Raw genomic sequence first — 15,888 nt, forward strand, 5'->3', positions numbered from 1 at the left:
TTGAACCAAATTTTTGTTAAAAAAAAGCAGGTTAAGCAACCAAAGAGCAGGTTGCTTTAATAATGTTAATAGCGGGGAGGTTAATAATAATATTGTGAAAAATATCTTAATAAAAATAATTTTATGAAGAGTTAGTTATAATAATATTATTAATTGAATACTATTATTATGAATAATAATAATAATAATGGTATGAAGAAAATTGTTTCAACTAAAAAATCGTGCTATTAAGTTGCAATGGAATAAATAAAAAAAATTATAAACGAATTACATGGAAAATTTCGTTATTTTCAATAATACTGTCGATATCTATATGTTCACCCCTAGAGATTTAACCCATGAAATTTAATGCTTTAGCAATAAAAGTACATTTTGTGTTCCCATGACACCTTAAAAACATCGATATTTCTCAGAACTTGGTCAAAAAACTATTGATCATGGAAGGATGGCGGTGAAACCACGAGATATTTTACATTATTGAGATTGAGTCGCAAGCTACTGTCTTGATATAATCGGTTTGGCATCGTCTTCACATCAAGAACCATTACATTAATCTACCATCAATTGTTAAATTTCAACGAAGTTTCTTCGCAATTTTTTATTTCTCGTTGTCATTAAAATAGATTTAATTAGTTTTTCATAGTTTGTGTGGATCAATTTTATCACTCTTTGCTCCTATGAGTGTTGTCTTGTCGGTTGTTTTATTCTGCACGCTGCATCACCGCAGTCAAATGAGCGGCCGTGTTGTGCTGTGGGCGGATGGCTTCCTGTTCACCACAAAGTGTCGGCGTCTGTTGTCATCAGTTTGCCCTCTGCGTTCTCTGTAATTAGCGTGCCCTCACGTTTGCTATAAGATGTGAATGAGACCTGAACGATTTTGTACATTAACGGTATTTTATTAGTTTTGACCATGTGACCTCGTAAGAAAAACTCAAGTTTCTCATTACCTTTGCTTCGTGTGCTGCAGTTAAACACTCGCTTGCCATCTTGAAACTAAAACCTCTTCTGATTATTTCAATTCTCAACATTTCAGTGTTTTTCTTTTATTTTTAGCTGTCAGAGATGTTAGCTTTCAACCCTTCAGTGATTTTGGTTTTCAGCTTATGTGCTATGCTGGTTTTCAGATATTCAGTCATATTGTATTTCAGCTCTTTCGTGATGCTTGTTTTCAGCTGTTCAGCGATGTTGGTTTTCAGCTCTTGAGAGCAGTTCAGAGTACATGTACTTCACTCTCTTATGTTCAAGTCTCATGCGTATGCAATAGCTTAAGGCTATTAACAACAACTCGATAAGAATGTGTAGCGCCTGCGCACGTCGTGTGTTCAGGGCGTCGTGTTTACTTTGGCGTAAACTTTGCACTCGGCACACGGTAGCTCATCAAAGGCTTATGCTTGCCTCCTGCCTGCTATTGTTTGTTGCTGCAGGAATATTGAGATACGGGGAAAATGGTGCACTTTTTAGGGCTTGATCCGCGAATCATAAAAATAATTCATAAAAAACATAGTGTGTAATGTACAAAATTTGTCCCGAATTTTTATTGCTAAATCTGCATGAGCGCATGAGTCTAAGTGTAATTACTTCTTGTATAAATACGTTTAATCTCTAAGAATATCCTCATTCATGTGAATAGTCATGTGAAATGTATTTGTGTATTTATCTGAAATTTCTTATTGCACTACATTTAACATTCATTGCGATAAATGTGTTGGGAGCTTGAGATGCCATGCAGTGTTAAATAACCAACTCAATAACTTAGCCTCTGGCTTGCATTGTTTCCAAGCAATGGCAATAATAGTTGTAATTAACATTATAAATATATTAAAATATATAGGTATATAATATAGGATTATAGCTCGGAAAATTTACAGTGAAAATGTGCAAAAGGAATATAGAAATATTACAGCCGTTTGCTGCAAAATAAGGAACGTGAGAAGACTGCTAGTGCAGAGCAGACCACGCTGCAGACTGCTAGTGCAGAGCAGACCACGCTGAAGACTGCTAGTGCAGAGCAGACCAAGATGAGGGCTGCGCCTGCAGAGCAGACCACGCTGAAGACTGCCCCTGCAGAGCAGACCACGCTGAGGGCTGCCGTTGCAGAGCAGACCACGCTGAGGGCTGCCCCTGCACGGCAGACCGGTCAAAGCCCGCCTTGCCCCGTGGTCTGCTTATACTTGCTCATGTGCAATTGTGCCTATAAAGCCAAATACTGATCACTTTATACTGCATGACTCTTCTCTCGTTTCGTTAATTGGTTGCTAGCATTTGTTTTTATGCACTCGAAGGCAAACTCGGACTTCTTTACAACTCTTTTATCATATTCAGTAGTTAATGATCAACCGTTGGTAGAGAATGTGACGAAAAGCTCCTGGAGCTACCGTTATTTATTACATTAAAAGGTCACGAAACATTTCTAAGTTGAGCGCTACCAGCAGCTCACTTTTTTCTCTGTTTCGTTGCTACTGCGCAGCGCACGTTGCTGAGGCGTGCGCAGCGCACGTTGCTGAGGCGTGCGCAGCGCACGTTGCTGAGGCGTGCGCATCACACGTTGCTGAGGCGTGCGCAGCATAGAAATATTACAGCCGTTTGCTGCAAAATAAGGAACGTGAGAAGAAAGTTGACGACATGGCTGCTGATATGAGGAGACGACAGAGCAGACCACACTGAAGACTGCTAGTGCAGAGCAGACCCCGCTGAGGGTTGCCTCTGCAGAGCAGACCACGCTGAGGGCTGCCCCTGCAGAGCAGACCACGCTGAGGACTGCCCCTGCAGAGCAGACCACGATAAGGGCTGCCCCTGAGGCGCGCGCAACACACGTTGCTGAGGCGCGCGCATCACGCGTTGCTGAGGCGTGCACATCACGCGTTGCTGAGGCGTGCGCATCACACGTTGCTGAGGCGTGCGCAGCGCACGTTGCTGAGGCGTGCGCATCACGCGTTGCTGAGGCGTGCACATCACGCGTTGCTGAGGCGTGCGCATCACGCGTGGCTGACGCATGTTTACGCTGCGCTGTCGTGTACGTGGGCAGCGAGAGCGGCGCTAGCTGTGTTCCGTGGCGCTCGTGTAGCCGTCAAAGACATCCGTCAATAATCGTCTGCAAAACAGACACATCCGCAGACTGTCTACACGCCTTGCCAACTCGCCCTGAACTGTCTTGTCGCTGTTAGACTAGTTCCTTATTTCTTCCCTTGTTCGGTCGCCATGAGGTGAGAAAATATTATAAATTATTGTATTTATTATTTTATAATTATTGAAATTGAATAATAACTGATCTGTGTAGAAAGAGTGGTTCAAAGCTTGATTAGTTCAGAAGTTTGACTGGGTATTAAAATATGCTTCAATATGAATTTAAGTGAACTTTTGATTGGTTTCATTAATAAGACTTCATTTTGATTATATTATAGATGATGGGAGTTCTTTATTTCTCTGATACCTTCGTCGTAATTCTGAGGAACAGATATCCTTCATTACGAGCTTTCGAATAAAAACGGGACCCCGCTCATAAAAAAATTACTTCCCAAAATTATCGGCTAAACCTTTAACGCGTTGTTAACCTGCTCCGCTAAGTTAATCTGTTACTCTTAGTTAACCGGCTAAGCCGGCTTATAAATACGTATATGCCACGTATATAACAACCTCCCGAAGTGTTAACAATTGGTATTAAGTAAGCATGATTCGTAAATTGAACTGTTTGGGCCCAACTCCGCAGATTAATTGCGTTCATCAGAGTTTTGATTATTATGGATCTGAATTATTTCTTCAGAGAATGAAACGAATTAAGTTTACATACATTATCATATCATTTATAACGAATTCATTTTACATACATTATCATATCATTTATATTTTAATGAACTTAGTATTAATTTTCATTATTGATCTCACCCCGTGGACAGCCAACCTAGCTTTCCCTGCTCGCAATTTCGCCATCACGTTCATAATCTGATGACTTAGCCTCGCAAATTGCCATTTTAGATGCACATTGCCTCGTTAGTGGTCGCGATCAACGGCTGATGGAACTGCATCGTTTCTTGGTGCTTCTGCTGCCCCATTTTCTAGACATCGTTGCCATGTTTCTGCTCACATGTTTAATTGTCGCTTCAGTTTTTGAGTTTTTTGCTTCAGAATGAGTATGGTGATCCTATTACAAATCTTCAACATGAAATTTACTCCCGTCCGTATCGCATCTGATAAACGTTCAAGATTTAGAATATTTTTTTTATTTCACGGACATTCTTCTTATCAGAATACGACTTTCCATATTTTTTAATGCAGATTTCGCATTAGAATACTTTTACGCATTTTTCTTTTGACTAAGCGTCATTTTTAATCAAATTTAATGGTAATTTTGACTGGAATTCAACGCTGCACTCAAATGTTTTTGGAACCCAAAACGTTTCGTGTTTATACTGCAAGAATATACGACCTTAATTTCATTTTGTATGACTGGTTCAATTAACGTATTTTCTTAGAGATGAAAGTTTCAGACTAGAATTTTGTGCGCGTGAAATGTATCCACAAAAATATCCTTAACGCTGCCATGCTAATTGTGTGTGATTAACTAGTTATCGCAATTTTGAATGCGGTATCATAATAGTCTGGACTTGAAGTACCGGAAGTGGAAGCTAACACCTTAAAGTCACTGTCAGAGACCAGTTGCTTTCGTATGTGTTATACATACCATGCTATGCGTGCTGAATTTAAGTTTTTGCGCACAAGTTTATCGCTTTATAGTTAATTTCCGGCAAGTTTGGTGTTTACCCAAATCAAGAAATTCATGTCGAAGCGATACAGTGAGGTTGCTCCCTAGCGCGATAGTAGGAACGTAGAATATTGCTCTTTTCCATACTTTGGCCCTGTGTCCGAAGCTATATCGAGGAATCGAAAGTCTTGTACAATAAATACTCCCCAAATGTCAATCTTCAAGTTGGGTTGGTAAACAATTCAAAATCGGTTCTTTCTTTAGATACAAAGATATGCTCACTGTTAAAATGCGATCGTCCCTAGTTTATCAATATTGTTGTGCACGATGTGCATCTGCGTACGTCGGGATGACGTCACGCAATCTTTATTCTAGGGTCGCTGAACATAAGGGCAGAAGTTGTAGGACTGGGCATTTACTATTGCGCCCTCCTCATTCGGCTGTGCACACTCACGCCGAACAGCGTAATGATTAAGTATCTGACAGTGACTTTCAGGTGTTAGCTTCCACTTCCGGTACTTCAGATCTGCGTATTTTAGAACCTTGTAAATTTCTAAACTTATGCCCGGTTTTATTTCAGCCTTCAGCTCATATCCCTTTGAGATTGTTAATAGATAGCTTTTGCTGTTATTTCTCATGTGTGCTTTGTCTAAATTGTTTCAAATTTGCAAATTTAAATTTAAATTTCGGTGCCGTGACTTTCAACTGGACTAACTTGTGATTTTATGTGCATTCTATAATCTTTGAACTGACGATGGAGCTGGACTCCCAAACGTTTTCTGAAAAATATGATGCACTTCTGTGGATTTCTTTTGCTTTTAAATTTCTAGTGAATTTGCGATTCAAGCAAACAAGTGACATCGATAATGAGGACTTGTGTGGTATCTTCATGCATATGTGGTATCTTCATGCATATGTGATGTCATCATGCGTATGTGGTGTCATCATGCATATGTGATGTCATCATGCATATGTGGTGTCATCATGCATATGTGATGTCATCATGCATATGTGATGTCATCTTAACAATTGTTGAGCCAATACAAAATTCCACTATATATAGTTAACCTGCCTCAATCATATCCTATTGTAAAATTAGTATTTTTAATTTTTGCAGCTCATGACCTTCAGCAATTTACTTCGCTATTTACTACTAATAGTAATTAGTAGGTTCATCCCTATCACATAAACTTAACTTCACTCTACCTATTTCATTTGTTCCTAAGAAATGCTTTATATTTTTCCCAGGTGGTCGCAGTAATTAATAAGTTCGTCCCTATCACATATACATAATTTCACCCCACCTATTGAATTTGTTTTTAAGAAATGCTTTATATTTTCTTACGCAGGCGGTCGCAGTAATTAATAAGTTCGTCCCTATCACATAAACGTAATTTCACTCCGCCTATAGCATTTATTCTCAAGAAATGCTTTTTTTCCGCAGGCAGTCGCAGTAATTATTAAGTTTATCCCTATCGCATAAACGTAATTTCACTCCACCTATCGCATTTGTTCTCAATAAATGCTTTATATTTTGCGCAGGCGGTCGCAGAGCGTTCAGCGAGTTCCTGAAGTGCGAGTACTCGGAAGAGAACATCCTCTTCTGGCAGGCCTGCGAGGACCTCAAACTCGAGACCAACCCTGCCGTCGTCGAGGAGAAGGCCCGCCTCATATATGAGGATTATATTAGTATATTGTCACCTAAGGAGGTGAGGATTATATTAGTATATTGTCGCCTAAGGAGGTGAGGATTATATTATTATATTGTCGCCTAAGGAGGTGAGGATTATATTAGTATATTGTCTCCTAAGGAGGTGAGGATTATATTAGTATATTGTCTCCTAAGGAGGTGAGGATTATATTAGTATATTGTCTCCAAAGGAGGTGAGGATATGTACTCTTGCTCTGTACGTAATAGCTATAGAATGTCATCTATTTACCCTGATATATATTAACAATTTTTCTTCTTGGTCATTTTCTGAGTTATTATTTGCTTCGTAACTTTTGTTTGTCCAAAAGTTGAAAATGTTGAACGTTACGTAAGGTGACACCCTTTTAATTATAACTTTCAATATGAAGTATGTTTTGCGACTTCGAGCATATCCAGGAATACATTATACAGAAATACATTTAATGGTTTCGAGGATATCCTGAAATTTTCCGAACGATTTGGTAGTCGCGGTGAGAGACAACCTGGTCGTTCTTCAGGGCGTCAAATGGTCGGTTGCGGCGGTTTTGTAGGCGTGTGAAGGACGTGTTTAGGATGGAACATTGACGGGATTTGAACGTGTTCAGAACGTGATTTGGACGTATAGTGAGGAAATTTGGTAGACGTACTTGTGACGTGTTAGAGACGTGTTGTGGACGTACTTGTGACGTGCTAGAGAGAGACGTGTTGCGGCCGTACTTGTGACGTGTTGTGGACAAGATTAAATATTATGAAGCTACCATGCCTCTGTTATCGACGGCTGCATGGAGACCTCATTGAAGTATACAAGTATACTCATGGTATATACAAGGTCTCAGAAGGATTACTAGAATTTGAAACAAGAACCAACACCAGGGGTAACGGCTATAAACTAAAAACACGGCGCTGCAACTTGTCCACGCGACAACATTTCTTCTCGCTTCGTGTCACCGACATGTGGAACAGCCTCCCCGATGACATCGTTGGCGCTCCGAGTATAAACTATAAACGTGTTCAAGAACAGAGTAGTTAAAGCTATGGAAAAATATATGTTCAGACTTTGAATGCCTAGCATCATATCGAACCCGGCGGAAGTATAGTAGCTATTTCAAACTATCGTCAGTTTGAAAAGATCTGGTCGAAGGACCTGTTTTTAGATCTCCTGTGCACAAGTCCAGAAAAGTACAAGAATCGACCACAGTCCACATCGAGCCTATTCTTCAGCGCAGACATCACTATGATATGATATGATTCCAAACATCACAATGCTCACTCAGATAACAATACGGCAAGCAGCGGTAGCGACAGACGTTTAGATGTACTCGTGCATTCAATTTTTATTAAAACAAATCGTAAAGCAATCTGATCAAAGTCTAACCAATACAAACGGCTCGTGTATGTGGTGTATTTTTGCGCATGGCTAAAAACCTACAAGCCAATGAATATCACGAGTGTCCTTCACCGCATACCTTCGACGGACGATACTTCAGCTCGCGCCATCACCAGCAACTTCCATTTCCGTAAAGCAATCGGTATTTCGTCGGCGTATTCGTTGCATTTGCATTTTTCTCGCTCGATGGAGGCTCGATTTCCTGTCGCTGAGCAGCGAGCGACTCTCTTCACAGGCGTCCGAGAGACCGAGCTCTCTTCGAGCCCTCGACCTACTTCCTTGCTAGCGTCCATTTACTGCCACCTCGCCATTGTTATTTAGGCTATTGCTTTTATTAGGTTGTTTCTTCCATTTTTGGCTACATATTTTTGGATTCTGGTTGGTATTTTTTGCGATGTACGAAATTTGGTCTTGGCGTTTGCATTACTGTATAATCGATTTCACATTTTAATTAACAAGCATTCATTCTATCAGTGGTTACACTTGAACTTAACCTGCATCTTCAATTTTTCGGATATCTCACCGCCGTGATCGAATTTTCACTAAAAAACTGGATCATCTTATTATTGTTTTATTTCTGAGAGACTTGTGCACAACCAAGCCATTGTAGTACTCCACTGCAGATCTCATTGGTCAGGGATTGGTTGATTTTAGTTGCACTGGCATCGCTCGTACAGTATGAGTGACCGACCACTGGTGTACGTATTTCTGTTCAGGATCTCCCGTGCATTGCACTTTTTGAACCATTTCACTTTTCAGATCCACATTTTCTTTCATATTTTTCAATCACAATGAAAGGCGACTGGTGCTTCTTTTTCACCAGCAAAGTCCACAGCTGTTGGCGATTTGGCGCAACATGTTTGATTTTTTTTTTTTGCTTTTAGACCGCGATGAAACCCAGGAGTGCAATACATAGCGAAATTAAATATTTGATATAAAAAAGAAAATGCCATTAAAGTTCATCATGTTTTTGAAAATGTTCCGCATTGCGCTCCATCACAAGTTCCATACTACAACGAAATTTACGAGTACACTAAATTATTAATTTGTAAGTTTATCAAAATGGTGTCTTCCGATTTCCTGAAATTATTGTGAATCAGATCTCCAAAGCTTCTAAGTTAAAACTTTTTGAATTTTTGTCAGTGGACATTGTCTTTATTATTACAATTTAGATTAGTTCCTCTTTAAGCAATCAAGTTTTGTTGATTCTAATTACTATGTTGTTATTTATTTTTCGTTCCAGTTGCTTTTTAAAATATCACCTCTCATTTGTACTATTTCGTGCATGTAGTTTTTTCTCTTAATACTTGTATTCTTTCTGAATTTATTTTTTCTCGCCATTTTACTCCACGTGCATTTCATTTCGTTGGCTATTTGTGGTTCGTTTGTCATTTTTAAAAACACGTTTGTCGCCTCAGAGTGCAAGAGATTTTTCGAGTTGCGTGCCTTTTTACTGCATCAAAGTTACTTAGCACTCGAGGTCTTGACTCTCACAAAGGAGATAATTAAAGCATAAAAGACGCGTAATTAGGTGAGGACGGTGACAGCGCTGGCCCTGCAACGTCTCGTCATCACGTGCACCCGCGTGGGCGGAAGAGGGAAGTGCAGCGTAGGGACAGAAAAGTTCGGGGATAAGAAGGGAAGGTAGGGTGAGGAAAAGAAAGGGTGGTAGGAAATGGCGGTAGTGGAAGGGAAGAGCGCTGGTGGTGACGCTGCTCCCAAACTTTTAAAGTTGAGGCCCCCAAACACTCAGGGGCGCCGACGCCAGACTCGCCCGCCTACTCAAAACCAGCGGTCAGCGCGCCCCAAAATTTAACCTCCCGCCATGTCGTGGACTCGGTAGCTACCGAACACTCGTCTTGCCGAGAACTTTTTATCATGACTTCCATGGTGGAATTTATTTATGTGTATAATATTTTATCGCTTTATTAAATGTTGTCCAAAGCTTTTTTCCGCCAAAATACAAAATGTTGAAGAATTCGAAGATGCATTGCGAAATTTTGTAATGGTAGAATTTTCTGTTGTGACTGAAGTTCTTTATACGTATAGAGTTTTGTAAAGTGCATTTTAATTCCCAATGCAGATCCACCTGATTTTTTTGTGAGTTTTTTATGTCAAGAGATAACACAATAATGTTTTCCTACCTAAGAGAATAATTTATTTCGTCTGACTCAATGAACTTTTCACTCTTTGTATAGGCTTCTGGTTAGCAGATGAATTAGTTGAAGAGTGAAATATTGATACGTGAACGATGCGGATCTACCTTTCGACTTCATGCTTTCCGAATTTCTTTTAGTTGAAGTTAGCTGTTCTATTTACAATCATGCGAGCATAAATGTAGTGTCACATAAACAACTTTATTATCTGCAGAATTTAATTTGAACCACTCTTGTTCTTTTGACGAACGCTCGTTAGGCAGCCGTGCAGTGCGTTTGTGGATGTGCCGAAATTTGTACTCCCAAGACGCAGGAAATGTGAGTGAGCAATGAGCGTGGGAGTGAGCAATGAGCGTGGGAGTGAGCAATGAGCGTGGGAGTGAGCAATGAGCGTAGGAGTGAGCAATGAGCGCGTGGGCGTGCTCGCTCGGAGAGTAATTTCTTCCACGAAGCTTCCGCCTTCGGACTCATTCTTTCCCTGAATGCCATGCTAATGGGTCTCATTCATTGCCCTCATTCATAGCCGTCATTCATAGCTCTCTTGAATCATCGTGAGTGGGAGGCAATCTTGGCGGTGATCTTGCCATGGATTCTTTTGACATGTGTTACCTCAGGCAGCGAAGTCCTTTTGTATATTGACCGGCCTCTTTTGTTGCCGCACGCGACGAGTCTCAGTATGGTAATTTTCCTCTGCAGGATCTTTCACTTCATCCTCTGGTGTTATTGACTGCGCAGTTATGGCTATGATGTATTCTGTGATGCAACCGTGCATTTTGTAGGTTCATGCCACACACGTGTCAGTTGCGTGCGGCTTGATCAAGATGTTTGTGGGCGGAATTGAGTTCTAAAAATGAATCTGTTTTACCTACTTCTGAAATTGAATTTGTATTTTGCCTACTTCTCAAAGTCAATACCAATATCCTGAAAAGCTACGATTAAAAGAAATCCTACAGGAATCGTGCTCGTGTTGGAAGATAGTTAAGTTGGGTCAATTAATAATTTTTTTGAAAAAAGACAAATATATTATTTTAATTTTGTTATATATTTAATGTTATGACAAGCTCATTGAACTGAGGCCTAACAGAACTTAGGTAAATTTCAAGTACCGTGTCTAGAAGAAATATTTTCATGAATTAGAAGTGCGCAAAATGAACATTGTCTCGAAATCGAACAGAAAAGCATTTTCTATTCATTCTTAAAACTTCAAGAAGCCAATTATTTCCGAACGCTCGTCCATACCATGCTTCATGTTTGTTCCTTTTATACGCATAGCGTCAATATGAGCTGGAGGAAAGTCTCGATATCTGCGATGATGTTACCGCGTTTGGCTGGTAACCTGAGATGCATGGCGCCGGGTGCCTGCAATCCTTTGTCTTGCTGGGCGCTGAAAGTAGTTTTGGTTGTCTGGCGATCGGGTCTGTGTGATCTCTTCAGCTCGCTGCACTGTTAGAAAAATTAACGTTAACGATATTGCCGGCATTTCAGTGGCCGGTCGGCACGTGAAAAGAAAAACCGTGTCGCCGTTTTTATTCTAATTTAAGACAAGAAATCCGTAAAACATCTGATAAAAACGGAGAAACAGTTTATTTTCACGGAGCGACCGCGGCCGCTAGAATGCCAGTGGGACCGTTTCTCACCGTTTTTTCTAACAGTGTGAATTCAAGCTTTGGGTTGAGGCCGACCTCAACCTACAGAGGTCCACCTCAACCTCCCTGGCGTTTTCAGCCAATTATTATTTCAGTTTGCCGACCAAGTATTCATGAGTACATGTAGTAAATAAATATATCATTCATCTATACATCTGTTATTGTAAAGACCTAATTCATAATGTAGTGATGTAGTTCGTGGCAATTAAGTAAATTGATTACTTGATAACTAGCCCTACATTCGTAGATAATATTTTTGATTCCTTTTTATTCGCAATTTTTTATTCGCAATTTTGCAGGCTTATAATAGTCATTTAAGTATGTATACGTGGTTTTTGTTCAGTGCTGGCAACTCGTGAAATGAAAAGGACAATAATTTTTCGTTGCGACGTTATCGAATTGCGCAACAATACGCTGGGAGCTTAGCAATTCTTATCGCGAGTGTGAACCTGAGCTAGCGTTGCAAAACACCCTCACGCCTCCGTTGAATTAATTACTTGTTTTTTAAAGAAATAACTGCAAGTTCTTCTTGGATTAGATTTTTTTATTGTAATTGAAAATGCATCTTCATAGTTTTTCCCTCCCTAAAAGTTTGTTTCCAATTATTAGGATAACAAAATCCTGCGCTAGTCTAATGAATATAATTGCTGGATTAGAAATTTCTGGAAACAAAATTATTTTTAGTCATTGTAATTTATGAACTCCAGTTTCAAAACACTATTGACATTAATACAGAAACGGTTTAGGAATTCCTATCCAGATTGTTGTTGCTCTAATCCTTCCACTTTTCCTCGTGTTTGAAGAAACAATTCGTCTTGCAAGCCCTGTTCCTGTACTCAGAGAAATTAATGAGATTTGTCCAAATAATGATGAACTTTTTGAATTTATTTGGATCATTCTCATCAAGTTGACCCCAACGTAATGGCACAGCAGTGCTACATGATCAGTGCTGCCCGAAGAAAGTGTCACCATTTGGACAATTTGACTCGATATTTTTATTTGTGTGGACCGCCGCTGGTCATGACGCACTCCATTTCCATTCATCGAAGCCCAAGATTTTTTCGTTAGTTTTGCATAACTTTTCTTAGCGAGCCGGCGCATTGTGTTACCTCCGATCTGTTTGGTTAGTTTTATCCATTAACCTCGAGTTGTTAGTGTGTGATCCGGCTCGCTATTTGTTCATTTTTTTTCATTCTATTGAAATTCAGCGCAAGTGTAAATTAAAGAAGTTAATGAAAACTATAGAACGCCAAACGATGTAGTTGAACAGCAGCCAGTTAATTAAAGAACAGTAACCGTAGTTGTGGTTCGCACTGCAGGGAAAATTGGCTGTTGTCAGAAAAAGTACAGAAATCAAAGAGTGAATATGAATATAACAGTATTTAATTCATAGGAATAAGTCACACTAACGCAAAAAATCGCGGGTTACAGAATAAAATAATGTAGTGGCAGGTGACAAATGATGAAGCAAGCTGATCGACAGGTTTGCTGGTCAAGCTGCACGTTACGGAGATGGGGAGGATTCTTATCTGGATAAAGTACCTAGATGAGAAGTTAGAACCTATCTTCAAAGTCAATTCAAGATGTAAGACAGTCTGTTTCAGTAAGAAGAACAAATAAATTACGAATACCAATTGCGAAATTATCAAAATAACTAACCTATTTGTTTCCGTTGAGGAACCCTAGACAAGAGTTCTCATGTAGAGAACTATAAGAAAGAAAATAAAGAAAACAGTAATAGGAGTGTTCGCTCCGTGTTTCTTTAACACTAGTCCGTGTTACCTTGATTGAATGAGGGTTCTTCTAGCCCTCATTCGTGTTATTGAACGATCGTTCTTTTTCCCAAGTTTCATGTGAATTTTTTAACCCTCATTTTTACCATTCCTTCGATCCTCATTGATATAACATACTCATATTTGTTACCACATTAATAGTTTTGGTTATCACAATCTCATGTTTGAGGCTGCATTCTGAGTTATAAGTTTCCAACGCAGGTATGCCGCATTCTGAGTTAGTAGTTTCCAACGTAGGTATCACTGAACTCACGACCTCGTACACCTGTAAATGCCAGCACTCACGCCTCATTGCTGCCATACCCATTTGTGGTGTTACGGTGTAATGCTCCTTTATTAAAGGAGTGTAGTGCTAAACCTCTTTAAATGAAAGTGTTTAACGTTGGTTATGTTGCAGGTGTCGCTGGACTCGCGTGTGCGCGACATCGTACACCGGAACATGCGAGCGCCCACGCCCCACACCTTCGACGAGGCGCAGTCTCAGATCTACACTTTGATGCACCGCGACTCGTATCCTCGCTTCATCAATTCTTCCAGTTATAAAGAACTTGCTCAGTTGACCAGTAATTGCAGTAGCGCAGGCAGAAAAGAAAGCACCTCCAGAAAGGATAGTGCAACATAGCTTACCCATTTTACATCTTGTTTGATATCAGCTGACCTAACTTAAGATAACAGATGGTCTACATTGGCTCAGATGGAGCCGCTGGTCGTGGTCACGGCCATCAATGGACGCGTGCTTTATGAATTTCGAGGACGTCTGCATCGACGTCTTGCTTCTGTCAAATTTTTCTTCATTTGTCATTTAGTCGCTTCATTTTGTGCTAGTTTTGCCATTATTTGAGATGTTCAGAAATTGCCGTAGTGCTCTTTGAAAACTTGTGTTGAACGATTTTAACAATCGTTAGGCTCTTTTTGATAGTGAATTTTTCCCGGCTACTGCTTATTTATAAGCCATCAAGTAGACAAGCAAATGATATTACGATTGTTTATTCGAATTGTTAATGATTCAGATGAATTCGAAAATACTAATTGAGTCAAGGATACCAACATTCCAAACCAGTTGTCTTTTCGGTCATTATTCCGTCACCGTTAATGCCATTAATATCGTGATGGTTAATATTATTTACTTCAATGCCGTGACCATTGATGTCGTGACCATGAATTACCATGAGATGCACTGCCGACAGTTTGTCCACGCACTGCGAGAGTGTAACGAGTTGCTCGTGACGTACAGCTTTCGACAAAAAAAATACCCTCAACAAACTAATTGTTTCCCATACTTGTAAATACTCATCAAAATATTAGCCAAATTTATTAACCTGAATGTAAATTCTGGTAATATTACAAATTTCGAATTCGGTCGACATTTATAACAAGTTTTTATGTTGAAATTTCGAATTTTATTGAGTGATTTAAGAAGCTGTTTACAATTAATAAATTGATGGCCCAATAGCCTCGAAGTTTCCCAGTAAAAACGAGCAAATTTTCTTGAAAATCAGATCAAGTGACCTGAAGTGAGGCACATTTTTTTCCGCGCTCCTGCCGACTTATTCCTGTAGTCTAATAGTCCACTTAATGTCGTTCTCAAAAGACATACTAAAAAAAGTTATTTTCTAACACCCTCTCACTACTTATAAACTTTAAAATCCTGTCAAAGAAGCTGTACGTTACCAGCAAATCAGGTCAACTCTTGAGTTTGTGACAGCCTCGATCTTTCGATATCTCCATTTCTCTTGACGTCTTTATATTGTAATTATTGCAATGATTGTCTCAATGGTTGTTAAGTGATAGATGAGACGACATCTGCTAACGTTAGGCTCGTAAAAGTTCTGTTTACATCAATAAATTCGTAGCAAGTAGCACCCCGATGTTCTCCCTCATCACGTCTGTATTTATTACAACCCTCATTCCTATATACACTCAGAAAAATGAGTGAGACGTTGTCCAAACAGCGATGCACTCTCTGTTTATGTGCGGGTCATCCTCATACAGTTTGGTCCGGCATATAAGTGCGGTGTTTCAGTGCTACGTACCTGCAGAGAGTGTGTCACTTATTGAACAACATAACTCGTTCATTTATGTTATTATCCTACTTCAGCCTCCGAGACGAGACTGGTGATGTTCGGTCTCTTCATAATATCACTGAACACTCCTTCGCTTTATGCCTTTTTGCCTTCATGAACAGTTGCTTCACTTTATTTTCAGACGAATCTTCCTTCAAACCGAGCTTATGTGATGAACGAATTACTCGGTGAATCAATTTCTTTAATTAAATAATTTGCTAGAATGATTCTGGTTTCATGATAAATTTATGTATGATCTGTACAATATTTTTTTATTTCGTTGTAGTATTCAGTTATTAAATTATTCTCGTCGTTATTTAATGCTCTTCATTTATTTTTTCTCGTGCCCAAAGACGTCTAGGTTATTTTATAATTAATACTTTTCACGAGAAAGTAAATGAGAACTTTTAGATTTAAACCAGTCAGTTAGTTTTTTTTATAGTTCATTTACCTG

At 39.5% G+C, this 15,888-nt stretch overlaps 1 protein-coding gene across 2 annotated transcripts in view; it reads left to right on the forward strand.

Moving 5' to 3' along the window:
• The window catches only part of LOC108682673 (regulator of G-protein signaling 20-like), a 35,015-nt gene extending 19,347 nt beyond the window's left edge, over positions 1-15,668 (forward strand). For both annotated transcript variants that reach the window (XM_047883209.1, XM_018171886.2), the window contains 2 exons: positions 6,242-6,408; positions 13,769-15,668. In XM_047883209.1, coding sequence (XP_047739165.1) covers positions 6,242-6,408; positions 13,769-13,993 — 392 coding nt within the window. In that variant the 3' untranslated portion in view covers positions 13,994-15,668. The remainder of the gene's footprint in view (positions 1-6,241; positions 6,409-13,768) is intronic.
• The last annotated feature ends 220 nt before the right edge of the window (positions 15,669-15,888 follow it).

This window comes from Hyalella azteca, unplaced genomic scaffold, assembly GCF_000764305.2.
Source record: "Hyalella azteca isolate HAZT.00-mixed unplaced genomic scaffold, Hazt_2.0.2 contig12241, whole genome shotgun sequence".
Taxonomy (NCBI): domain Eukaryota; kingdom Metazoa; phylum Arthropoda; class Malacostraca; order Amphipoda; family Hyalellidae; genus Hyalella; species Hyalella azteca.